Genomic DNA, 13,814 nt, shown 5'->3' with positions numbered 1-13,814 from the left:
GATCCCACATATACTTCACATCATATAGTATTTTTCTCTTTCTGACTTACTTCAGTTAGTATGATAATCTTTAGGTCCTTCCATGTTGCTACAAATGTCATTATTTCATTCTTTTTTAAGGCTGAGCAGTATTCTATTGTGTGCATGCATGTGTGTGTATGTGTATGTGTGTGTGTGTGTATAAAGATGTGATATAGATACACCATTCATCTGTCTATGGACATTTAAGTTGCTTCCATATCTTGCTTATTGTTAACGGTGTTGCTATGAATACTGGAGTACATGTATCTTTTTAGTTTTCATCTTTTCTGGATCTAAACCCAGGAGTGGGACTGCTGTATCATATGGCAATTCTATTTTTAGTTTTTTAAGGAAAAGGAATCTTCGTATGATTTTCCATAATGGCTGTGGAATTTACATTCGCACCAACAGTGCAGGAGGGTTCCCTTTTCTCTACACCCTCTCCAGCATTTGTTATTTATAGACTTTTTAATGCTTAAGGTGTTTTAAACATTCAAAAGTACTTCTAAGCATGCAGGCTTGGGCATGGTTCAAAAGATATAACTCTTTGGATAGTCTGCCTAGCTGGGAATTGAAACACAGTCGTAGGTTAGAATGCTAGGGCATAGGTACAGAAGAAAATAGTAGAAATTAAGGTTAATCTTTTAAAACTGCAACATTAAATGGACAGGACGGGGAGAATAATCCAGCAAGGGAGATTTTAAAAGAACATCCAGAGATATACAAAAAAGCCAGAAATGTGCAGAATGATGAAAATTCAGAGATCAGAGTGTTTCAAAAAGGAGGGACAAGTCAACATAGCAAATGCTACCAAGTGAGAGCAGTGTTAGAGAGAGAACGAGAGTAGAAGTCACATCAGAGTGGTTTGAAGGGTAAATAGATGATGAAAAAATGTAGACAGAGACTACACACAACACTTCAGAAAAATATTACTGTAAAGGGGCAGTGGTGAAACATCAAGAGAAAGAAAATGTGGCAACTGAGAGCATGAATGATTTGATGAAGGTTTTCTTTCCTTTAATCTTAAAGACATGAACATGGCTAAAAAAGCTAAAGGAGGGACTTCCTTGGTAGACCAGCAATTAAAACTTTGCCCTCCAATGCCAGGGGTGTGACTTCAGTCCCTGGTTGTGGAGCTAACATCTCACATGCCTAGCAGTAAAAAAAAAAAAATCAAAACATAAAGCAGAAGCGATATTGTGACAAATTCAATAAAAACTTTACAAATCATCCACATCAAAACAAATCTTTTTAAAAAAGCCAAGAGATGGAATATATTAAAAGGGAGGTGTTTAGAATAAGAGGGCAGGGGAGGCTGGAAGGAATGGTTTCTAGAAAATAGGTGGTTGAATTAGCTTTAGGTGGTTATTAAGAGAGAGCTCCTTGCTTTTAATAAGAAAAATAGAAAACAGATACGGGTGGTATTATTTTTGCTGTCAGGGAAGACAAAAAAAAGTTGTCACTTAATGGCCAATGTTTCCTCTGTAAAATGTTAGTTGCTCACTTGTGTCCAACTCTTTGCGACCCCATGGATTCCTCTGTCCATGGAATTTTTCAGGCAAGAATACTGGAGTGAGTTGCTGTTCCCTTCTCCAGGGTATCTTCCTCCAGGGATCAAACCCTGGTCTCTTGCTTTACAAGCAGATTCTTTACCATCTGAGCTGCCAGGGAAGCCCATTTTCTCTGTAAGATAGAAGGTAAATCAAAACAGTGAAAGAGTCTGCAGGTCTGAGTGTTGGTGGTTTAAACTGAATAGAAAAGGTTGGAAATGACAGCTGAAATGTGAGACAGTGAATTAACAGAGACTGGCATAGGCTTGACATGAACTGATCCCTTCCTGGATTGCATTCAAATCATCCTCTACCCATATGTTCAATGCTTACCTTTGTAACAGTCTCTGCAGTATCGAATTACCAAACAAATGAGAGGAAATCTCTACATTCAACTCTTTCTCCCAAATTGTTCCTTTCACAGATAGTCATACTATGCAGACATATCTAGAAATGCACAGCTTCACAATTATGCCTTTTCTTTATGTCCCTTCACGAGGAAAATGTTATTCCCGTGGGCACTGGAATTTCCCCCAGAACATTTGTGGCTTCCTCAAAATTTTTCTTCTAGATCCTTCTGCTGAGATATCAATCTATTGGTGGCATTCCCTATTCCTCTTTAGACTATAGGCGTCTTCTCACGGATTTGAAAATATTATTAACTTTGTGATTTTTAGCATAAAAAATTGATTTGGTGTAATTGGCCTGGAGTAAAATTGTCCATGTAATATTTTGTGCCTCTTGGTAAAGTCCTTCACAGCTAAAACAGTGCATTATCAAGGTATGTGATTAATGTTTTCATAGTTTCTATGGATCACTATGACCAAATTTTCCATAATATATATTGGCAACCACTTTTTAGTAACACAAATATAGACACTACGTGTGTCACGTAGTAGGCAGTGAACATTGCATTCCACCTTTAATTTGAGGGAAGTAAGGGAAGAAGAGAAGGAAGGATCTACAGACACCATGTCCACTTTGCAGCAGAATATAATAAAATATATTATAAACTGAAAATATGTCTTTATTTATAAATTATATTCAAGTTTTACTCATGCCTTTTGCTAAGCTAAAGTGAATCCTCCCACGCAGGTGTTAATGCTTTAAATTATAATTGGTCAAGAAGCCTAGTTATGAAGAAAAATTAGATGCTTATATGATATCAATATCTGGGTGCTCAGAAAAAAATATAATTAAAGTTCATTAGCTAATGCATATAAACAAAATATAAAATAAATCTGCATGACTTAAGGCTTTTTAATGTATTCTTTTTTTAAAATTTTGTTCTATTAAAGAAAATGTTAACAGGACACAGCAATTTTAGAAAATAACTAAGAGGGAATAGTATCTTAAAATGAGCATTTACCTTCTTGATTTAGGATCACTTATCTACAGCCTGTAGTCTGTGTCCAGGGCTAAATATTTGCTAATGTTTTCTATTTTATTATTCCTTTGAGTGGATAATTTTGTGTCATGAAGCTTAATAGTACAATATTCTTACTTGATTTTTCTTAAAACCATGTTATAGTCAAGTTAAAAAATATATATAGATGCCTTAACAGGAATTATTTACAAAAAAAAAAAGAGGTAATGGGAAAACAAGCTACATGCAAAAGCAAAAATGACCTTCTGTAGTGAATTTCACTGTTTTTCAAGTGTGGCAAGAATAATAAATCTTGGCAGTTGAAACTTGCTGTTCACCTGAGGGCTGCCAATCACTCCCATTTTGAGAGACAGAATTTGTGAATTGTCAACACATCTTTTAGGCGAGAAACCAGTGTTCATCAAGAGTAAAATGAAAACAAATGCTCAAATAAATTGAAAATCAAAATGCTTCCTGGTCATCTGATCTTGAGAACATATTACATATAATCTACAGTACCTATGTGATAACAACTGTAATATGTACGATACAGATGACAAAATGCATAACTCTTAGTGCGCTTCTTAGACAGATTATATTCTGGAGATCAGTGACTGGAGTTTTTTCTGCATTCCTTAAACAGTAAACTATTTCTCATTGAGCAACTCCCATAAATACAGCCCTATCACACTAAAACTGCTGACAGCCTGGTAGGCGATTTCAGTGGTGGAAGCCAGGACTAAACACACTGAACTACATTAGAGTTGGTCCCCGGAGGACAGAATTGAACTTCATTGGCAAGGGCACAGTAAGAGTTCCATTTGACTCCTCATTAAATCTCTCATAGGGATTACAGCTCCTTCTCTGTGGCTACTGTTGCTTTTCTTTCTACAGAAGAGATAGATGTGAATGCTTAGTCCTGGGTATTGTTTTGTTTTGTTTTGTTTTTTCAGGAAAAGATTACTTTTCCTAACCAAAATAAAGTCTCTTGCAGATTAAAAAAAATGGTCTTCTAGTTTCTCGCTCATTAACCACCTTATTATTTCCTAAGGAAGTAGAGAGCTTTATTTCATTTTGTGAGAATTCATTTTTTTTTGAGAATTCATTTTTAAATGCCTGTCTTAGGGAATGCAAGAGATTCTGTTTTATTTGCATTTATTATTTATCCCAGAAATGCAGCATTACGGAGGAAACAGTTGGTGCTAACGATCTCAGCCTTCTTAATCAAGCAGTGTCATTGTGATCATGTCATCACAACAAACATTTTGAAGCATACATTACTATAGATAGGCACCTTATGTTGCCCATGGCCATTATTGCGGATTTGGAGTCCTGAAAAGAGTGAAATAAGATTCACCATCCTTTGGAAGTACTGCACTGGAAAAACCAATCAATAGTTCAGAAAGCACACCGCAGGCTCTGTGGATTGGAAACCCCACGCAGGTGATGATGCGGCATTTGCATTCTTCTTGGTTGTCTCTCCCAGAAAGACTCTCAAGCCTGTTATTTTTTTAAGTGCAATAAAAACAAATGAAAGTATTTTTTTCCAGCAATGGCTAAGTGACTTATCTTCTCTGAAGAGAACATTTTCTTTGATTATGAAATAACACCCTCAGTATTCAGGCCACCTAATCACAGTGTCAGAATGGAATATTAAAAATGTTAACAACTAATTCTTCACTGGGGAATGCTTTACTGTTTACTGTTTACTGTTATTGTTCTCCCAAAGTGTACAAGGGCATAAAGGGCTAAGCAAATTGTGATGCAAGTGATAAATAGAAATACAGAAAAACAACATAGAAAAGATGGGTATTGTAAAAACGCACATTATTGTGAAAGTTCTTTTTGCATTTACATGATGAATGTATGATTAGTAGACTATTTCTAACACTCTATATACATCTTTTATGCCTATATCCGTGCAGTATCTATACATCCATGGGTGGGTGCTCAGTCACTCAATCGTGTCTGACTCTTTGTGACCCCATGGACTGTAGCCCATCAGGCTTCTCTGTCCATGGGATTTTCCAGGCAAGAATACTGAAGTGGGTTGCCATGCCCACCTCCAGGGGATCTTCCCCACCCAGGGACTGAACCTGTGTCTCCTACCGCTCCTGCACTGCAGGCGGATTCTTTACCACTGAGCCACCGGGGAAGCCCAGCTACACGTGCATACATGAACCTGTGCACACATATATGTATCTTTATATATATCCATAATCCACAACATGGGCACATGTACTTTAAAATCTAACTTTATTTAAAGTAGAAATTGTTGGAAACTTATGAGTGTGGTTTTGGCCTAAACATCTTTTTGGTTCCAGACATGAGATCATTTTACTGTCACTTTTGGGAGTGAGTGGGAATAGAATTCTGCTTTTAGGAGCTTCTGAATATAAAGGGAATATACCAAACCAAAACCCTACAAGTCTAGTCCCAATAATAAAATTTTCAGATAGCCCATGACTCTGACTTAGAGGGATGGAGAAACAGCTAATATTTTCTCAAGAGAAAAAAGAAGGTCCAGGCCAATCAATGTGGACATGAGGGCACTAAATTGAGTATGTGAAGAGAAGAAGGTGAGAAGGAAAGTAGTTTCTAAAGGAAGACACCAAAGGCAGAAATTCAGACCATTATTCTATATTTATGCAAATAAGAAATCAGTACACATATATACTCATGTAAATATATTCAATTTAAACCTTTCTCAGATGCACAAATACATACCAGTCATCTGTGCAAACAAATATGGAATCATTATGTTGTACCTCTGAAACTAATACGATGTCATATGTCAATTATAGCTCAATAATAAAAAAAAAAGTACAGAAAGGTCCCACGTACCTCCAGCCAGTTTCCTTCAAGAATAACATCTTATATAACTATAGTATTTAGGTATTAAAATCAGACAACTGCCAGTGGGAGCATTCACAGACCTTATTCAAATTTCACCAGTTTGCACTCATTTGTATGTGTTTCTGTACAATTTTATCATCTGGGTAGATTTGTGTAACCACAACCAGAGTCAAGATACAGAACTATTTTTTCACCACTTTTAACTTACACACCCTCTCTTTCCCCTCCTCCTACTCATACTTTGCTAATGGGAATGTAAAATGACACAACAACTCTGGAAATGTTCAATAGTTTCTGTAATCATTAAACATTTTAAAAAGTATATAAATGTTTATATGCTTATAAATATGAGTCATATAATGTGGATAAACCTCCTCCTATAGTCCACTCAGGTTTCAAAGGACAGCTCTTGCAGTTTACAAAACCTCTGACTTCAAACAGAAAATATATATATATATATATATATATATATATATATATATATGCTAGTTCCTCCTGGGTGAGTGTTGGATAGAGAGAATGAGAGTGTTTATTTATTTTATTAATTTTTATTGAAGTATGAAGTGAAAGTGAAAGTCACTCAGTCCTGTCCAACTCTTTGAGACCCCATGGACTTCTCCAGGCCAGAATACTGGAGTGGGTAGCCTTTCCCTTCTCCAGGGGATCTTCCCAACCCAGGGACTGAATCCAGGATCTCCCGCATGGCAGGCGGATTCTTCACTAGCTGAACCACAGGGGAAGTACAGCTGCGTTACAATGTTGTGTTAGCTTCTGCTGTACAGCAAAGTGAATCAGCTCTACTTGTACATGAGCACATGCTAAATAGCTTCAGTCATGTCTGACTCTTTGCGACCCTATGGACAATAGCCTGCTAGGGTCCTCTGTCCATGGAATTCTCCAGGCAAGAATACTGGAGTGGGTAGCCATGCCCTCCTCTAGGGGACCGTCCCCATCCAAGGATCCAATCCACCTCTCTAATGTCTCCTGCATTTACAGGCACGTTCTTTTTTACTAAGGCCACCTGGGAAGCCCATCAGTTCAGTTCAGTTCAGTCGCTCAGTCCTGTCTGACTCTTGCAACCCCATGAATCACAGCACGCCAGGCCTCCCTGTCCATCACCAACTCCTGGAGTTCACTCAAACTCAAGTCCATGGAGTCGGTGATGCCATCCAGCCATCTCATCCTCTGTCGTCCCCTTCTCCTCCTGCCCCCAATCCCTCCCAGCATCAGAGTCTTTTCCAATGAGTCAACTCTTCGCATGAGGTGGCCAAAGTACTGGCATTTCAGCCCCAGCATCAGTCCTTCCAAAGAACACCTATACCTGTATATATATCTCCTCTTTTTTAGATTTCCTTCTCATTTAGGTCATCACAGAGTAAACAGCAAAACTCTGCACCATACAGTAGGCTGGAGAATGGGAGTATTTAAATGGGAGGAAGAAGAGAGTGGAAACAGGAAGGATTATCCTCCTGAGTGGGCTTCCTAGGTGGCTCTAGTGGTCAAGAATCCGCTTGCCAGTGCAGGAGATGCAAGAGATACAGGTTCAGTCCCAGGGTCCGGACGATACACTGGAGTAGGAAGCGGCAACCCCCTCCAGTATTCTAGCCTGGAAAATTCCATGGACAGAGGAGCCTGGCGGGCTACAGTTCATGGGCTCGCAAAGAGTCAGACACACACACACACACACACACACACACACACACACTGAGTTCCATCACTACATTCACAACCAATCACTTCCCCCCACAAGGGTTAACTGCAACTGGTAGCAGATGTAGGTAGATCTAGAGGGGACCCGGGTTTCCAGCTCATGAGTTGCTCAAGAGGAGTCCGGGAAGAACTCTTGCGTCCCAGAGACTGTGGAAAGCGTTGGGGCGGAGCCTGGAGTGAGGGGCCGTCCAGCGCTGCGAGGCGGCGGGCGGACCCTGGTGGGAGGGCCCCGCGGCTGCTGTCACTTTACGAGTCCGCAGCCCGGAGCGTGAGTATCTCGGCTGCCGGAGGACCGCGGCGCGCGGCGCGCAAGGCCCCCGCCTCTCGCTCCCCACGCGGACGCCGCGCCAGAGCCTCGCCCACTCCAATCCCCACCCTCACCATCCTTAACTGTTAAAGAACAGCCGCGCCTGGCGCGTTCCTAGAGGATCCCGGGTGCAGAAGGCGGAAGGGGAGCAGGCGCAGGGGCACTGGAAAGGCAGGATGCGCCCTCCCGGAGCAACCTCGGCGCCCAGGGTCTGAGGCTGAAGCCCCAGCTCGCCATTGTGAGCCGCCCGCGGAGCCAGGCGGCGCCACCGTACTCCCGGCTCCCCGTCCACGCCGCGATGGGGCACCTGCCCGCGAGGACGCGCGGCGGCCGCCGCCTCCTGCCTCTGCTCTGGCTCTTTGTGCTGTTCAAGGTAGGGGACCGCCCTCCCCGGCCCCCGCGGTCCTGCCTGCGCCCGCGCTCCGGCGCCCCAGCTCTGCCGCCGGGGAGCCGCGCGCCCCGCGGGCGGGATGGCCCGGCTGCCGGCAGCGCCAGCTGTGCCGCCGGAGCGCACGCTTTGTTGTCCTTGCCTCTGCGTGTTCCCCGCGGGCTTAAGGGATGGGGTGGAAGAACAAGGAAGTTTGCTCCCTCCAGCTTTGACCCTTTGTGCTCTTTGACCGCCTTCGGCATCTTCATCAAAGGTCGGCTCTCCGGTGGTGCTTCCTCAGACAAAATGAGGTCACTTTCCCTTCTGGTCGCTACTGCACCCCAATGCTGCTTCACCTTTCTACCCTCCCCCAACGAGGTTGTGGAGTCTTTGTCTTAATTTACTTTCTGCTGGAATGATACACCGGGGGCTGAGCTCCCTGGCCGAAAATGGACTGCCGGGGTGGGGAGTGAGCTTGATTGTCTTTGACTAAGTAGTGTAAGCTTGAGGCTGGGCAGGACCCCTCTCCCCACGTTCTCCTCTCCAACCTTTACAAAGTCTCTAGACTTTCCCTCACTATATTTACTGAGGATGCTACCTCTAAATTTCAGTGTCAGACATCTGTATAATTAACTTTGTCGTGTCTTCTTTGGAATATCTTCCTCAGTGTTTTACTTTGGGGAATATAAACCAGACAAGGGCTGCTTTAAAAGAAATCCTAGTTTGATAACTATACTGTACATAAAAATTTTTAAAGAAATTTAAGTTAGATGTCTTTGGAGAAGTGTTATGAGGTTATAAGGAAGGTAATTGTCTTTTCTTCGTGTCTTCCGGGTGCCTACTTCAGTTGCGTTATTTAGTCCTTTTTTTGGCAAAGCAAACTCAAGTGTGTCGACAGGTGACCAGGAGCTATCCTTTCAGCACCACAGCGCTATCTACCTTAGAGATGGATGAGATATTAATGGATGCAATCGTTTTCTTATCAAAGAGTCATTTCTTGCTCATACGCACCATTAATTATGAATGTCTGATAAAGAGCCAATGGATTGAGAACAGCCAGTTTTAAATATTCCATATTTTCATTTACCTTCTTGGAAAAAGGAAAAATAGTTTCTGGGAGAACCAGCAATAGAGAGCCTAAACATGATTCCAAATTATACTTAATATGTTTTTACATTTTCTGAAGCTATCAATAATTTTTTTTAATTTGATAAATAATGAGCTTGGTCGTATATTTTTACTCTAAGAGGTTGCTCTATAAGTAGATACCATAAATGTGTACATTCTATGAACACGCACAAACTTTGAAGTCCCTATTAATATTTCTATTGATCATATTCTGTCATGTCTATTATGTCTATGCAACACTTGTCATGAATGCAAAGTGAGAAATTGAATAACCACACATTTTACTAAGTAACAGCTAGGACTTGCACATATGACATCTGATCCAAATTGAACCTTTGGCAGTATCTCAGGTTTTTATTTGAATGCTTTATACTGAACAAGAATTTCAGAAATGATCAAATGATGAGTTTGGGAGTGGAGGAAGAGTGCCATAAATAAAATGGAAAAATTTGTGGCAGGAGTTCTAATCAGAAACTTGATATTGGAATTAGAAATTGCAGTCAGTGATGGAATAGACTAATAGATGTTCACCCAGTTCCACATAATAAATGTTTTCCTGCACATTTGTAGTTTAGTGTAACTTATGATAGTAAGTACGTTAATAAAGCTTGCCATTTAATAAATACTGTCATGGGACAAATGATCTTGTAAAGAAAATCATTATTTTATATTTCATGTAAATGCAGCATTTTATGTCTCCTGAATATAAAGTATAACAGAGAAAAGATATATATATATGAAAGTGTTAGTCACTTAGTTGTATCCGACTCATCGCAACCCCATGGACTGTAGCCCACCAGGCTCCTCTGTCCCTGGGATTTCCCAGGCAAGAATACTGGAGTGGGTAGCTATTCCCTCCCCTATATGTCTGTGTATATATACATATGCATATATATATATATATATATATATGCTGAATACCCACTATGTCAGTCTTCTAGGTATTTTGCATATGCTATTTCATTCACTTATTTTGTTACAACTGACAAGAAAGTGGCTAACCAGGCACATAGAATAATGTATTTACATTTTTGAAATAGTATATTTCACAGTAAATTTGGTTCACAGCATAATCTTTCCACAATTTGGAGATGCTTTTGCATTCAAGATCCTGAATAAGTGCCAGTCAAACAGTCCACTGGAAACTATCACAACATTGTTAATTGGCCATATTCCAACATAAAATAAAAGTTTAGTAGAAAATAATTTTAAAAATTAAAAAAAGGAAACATAGCATTCCATTATTAAATGTCAAGTTGTTGGTTGAATCTCAGTGATGAAATCTCAAAAGGTTTATCTGTGTTGAGTCAGAACAAACCCATTTCCCTATGTGATTGACTATAACCAATTTCATTGCTGTAGCCTCAAGATGCCTGGCTAAGGAAGCCTTTGTGCGTTGTTCTCTGTTCATGGTTTAGAGATGGACACATTTAATCAGGCATATCCAATTGTTTAAGTCACCCACTTTGTGTTATGAGGTTAATATCTGCATAATTGATGTTTCCTAAGCACAATGTTGGTTATGAGGATTTCTACTTTCATATAAATAGTGGCATAAAAATAGAAAACAAAAGGAGAACTTTGTTATCAAATATACTGGGATCCTACCAAACTCACTTGAGCTTCCAAGGTGGCCCAGTGGTACAGAATTCACTGCCAATCGATGCAGGAATGCTGGTTCTATCCCTGGGTCAGATAGATGCCCTGGAGAAGGAAATGGTAACCCACTTCAGTATTCTTGCCTAGAAAAATTCCACAGAGAGAGGAGCCTGATGGGCTACCGTCTGTGGGGTCACAGACTCTGACATGACTGAGCACACACACACGCACCAATCTCAAAGTGTTCTACACATGCTGTGCTGTGCTTAGTCGCTCAGTCATGCCCGACACTTTCTGACGCCATGGACTGTGGCCTGCCAGGCTCCTCAGTCCATGAGATTCCCCAGGCAAGAATATTGGAGTGGGTTGCCATGCTCTCCTCCAGGGGGATCTTCCCAACACAGGGATCGAACCCAGGTCTCCTGAATTGCAGGAAGTTTCTTTACCATCTGAACCACTGGGGAAGGCCAAGAATACTGGAGTGGGTAGCATATCCCTTCTCTGGGGATCTTTCCGACCCAGTAATCGAACCAGGGTCTCCTGCATTGCAGGGGGATTCTTTACCAGCTGAGCTACCAGGGAAGCCATTCTACCCATATGTAAACATAAATGGAGTAGTGTTAATATTTATCTGGTGATTCTCCCTCTCCATACATCTTCCCATGATTACAGGGAAACAATGTAATTTCTCTTGCCCAGCCTATCTTTACTAAACCTCTCCTTGAAAATTACTTCTTATATCACTTCACTCCACATCAGTATTTTCTCAATGAAGATGTAAATTGTGGAATATGACATCATAGGAATTAAAATTCTGTCTTCCCTGATATGGTTCCCATTAGTGGTCAACTGGAAGGTTTCCTTAAAGTCATCAGCTTGGCATGAAACCTTCTTTCTTTCTGAACCTCCTCTCTATATTTCCTTCCATCTCTGCTCTTACTTGATATATAATCGGGGAACATTAAATTTGCAAGGGCCTCAATTACATTTTCTGAAAGAAGTTTATGTTTAATTCTATAAAGCATAACTGTTATCATGCTGACCATAGTATTTATTCAGGAGAAACACCCGCTTTCCAAGGTCTGTCTGTCTTTCTCCACTTCCTTTCCCCTGCCCCTGTCTTTGGATGTGGGCCATTTTTAAAGTCTTTACTGAATTTGTTACAATATTGCTTCTGTTTTATGTTCTGGGTTTTTTTGGCCATGAGGCATGTGAGATCTCAGCTTCCCAACCAGGGATGGAATCCTCACTACCTCCATTAGAAGACAATGGGCTGCCAGGGAAGTCCCTTATCTTTCTTTTTCTCGCTAATTCTCTTCACCACCTCCATTTATCTCCCTCTTTCCCTGCTCTCCCGCCCACCTCCCCCCCCACACACACACACAGGCACAGACACACAGAGAAATCTTCACTTTCCTTTTTGAAGTTTTACATTCACATTCTATATCACACAAGGTTGGCAGTTGAACCATAATCTTTTCATCTTTCTGAAGCAGCTTATACCATTATCCTTACAGTGAAGTTCGCTGCCATTAATTTCTTTGTCAATTGACTTCCTTGGCAAATGTTGTTGCCAACCTATTAGAAAAACTCTTTTACATGTGACATCCCTAGTAAATTGGAGAAGGTTCACTGGGCTGGACTTCTTCAGGGAATTGGGTGATAATCCTTCCCAATGAAGCATCTGTTTGCTTCTCTTCTTTGCTATGTGAAAGATTGTTGCTCTGTGAAAGTATAAAAAATTCAGACTTACCTGTTTCTCATTTTGCCTCATAAGAAAATATGTGTCTGTATGAACAAATAACTTAAAGCAAGAGGAGTTTTACTTTATTTTTTAAATGTAGTGCTAGTTCTAATATTTAAATATCCAACTTACAGGTATTTAAATTTATAAGTACATTGATTCTTTTGTTTTATAAACATAATTTTGACTTGAGTCTTTAGTGTTTCCAAAGGATCTTGGTGTTGGATAGAGTTGGTACATCTGTGTAAGCCATTGTGATTGGTAGCAGCTTAGTAGAATGCCTCACAGCTGTGAGCACAGATATTTATTTTTCATTTTCTTCCTAATGTAATACCTTCAGGTACACAGTTCCAGTGATGTTGTATTTTCAGAAGTATAGTATAGTGCAGTGATGAGCTTTATAGGAAAAAAGCAGTATGTTCATTTTGTTACTCCAAATACATTGTAAATGTTTTTGAAATAAAGCCAAGTCTATTGTAAATTTTGGGCTTCCCTTGTAGCTCAGCTGGCAAAGAATCCACCTGCAATGTAGGAGACCTGGGTTCGATCCCTGGGTTGGGAAGATCTTCTGGAGAAGGGAAAGGCTACCCACTCCATTATTTCTTGCCTAGAGAATTCTAGGCAAGAGTTGAATACGACTGAGCGACTTTCACTTCCACTTTCATTGTAAGTTTTTGTCTTCTATTGTGCCTAGTATGCAGTGTTAGGCATATGATAGAAGTTTAATAAACAAGATTTAAATTTTTGGCATTGTATAAGTAGTTTTTGACAGAGATGTGGTTAAGTATTAATATTGAGTTGTGAACTCATCTTTAAGGAAAACATGAGGAAATTAGCATTGTGTGAATTAAATCATTATAATTACAATGCAATCATAGTACCCATCCCTTATATTCAGTTCAGTTAAGTTCAGTTGCTCGGTCGTGTCTGACTCTTTGCGACCCCATGAATTGCAGCACGCCAGGCCTCCCTGTCCATCACCAACTCCCAGAGTTCACTCAGACTCACATTCATCGAGTCAGTGATGCCATCCGGCCATCTCATCCTCTGTCATCCCCTTCTCCTCCTGCCCCTAACCCCTCCCAGCATCAGAGTCTTTTCCAATGAGTCAACTCTTCGTGTGAGGTGACCAAAGTACTGGAGTTTCAGCTTTAGCATCATTCCTT

At 40.5% G+C, this 13,814-nt stretch overlaps 1 protein-coding gene across 4 annotated transcripts in view; it reads left to right on the top strand.

The window, feature by feature from the left end:
* The first annotated feature begins 7,773 nt into the window (after positions 1 to 7,773).
* Positions 7,774 to 13,814, top strand: part of PTPRO (protein tyrosine phosphatase receptor type O) — a 268,043-nt gene continuing 262,002 nt past the window's right edge. For all 4 annotated transcript variants that reach the window (XM_060413365.1, XM_027967840.3, XM_042247492.2 and 1 more), the window contains exon 1: positions 7,774 to 8,183. In XM_060413365.1, the coding sequence (XP_060269348.1) occupies positions 8,109 to 8,183 (75 nt within the window). In that variant the 5' untranslated portion in view covers positions 7,774 to 8,108. The remainder of the gene's footprint in view (positions 8,184 to 13,814) is intronic.

The sequence above is a fragment of the Ovis aries genome, chromosome 3, assembly GCF_016772045.2.
Source record: "Ovis aries strain OAR_USU_Benz2616 breed Rambouillet chromosome 3, ARS-UI_Ramb_v3.0, whole genome shotgun sequence".
Taxonomy (NCBI): domain Eukaryota; kingdom Metazoa; phylum Chordata; class Mammalia; order Artiodactyla; family Bovidae; genus Ovis; species Ovis aries.
The sequence above is the reverse complement of the archived record's forward strand: the minus strand, read 5'-3'. Positions and strand labels throughout refer to the sequence as shown.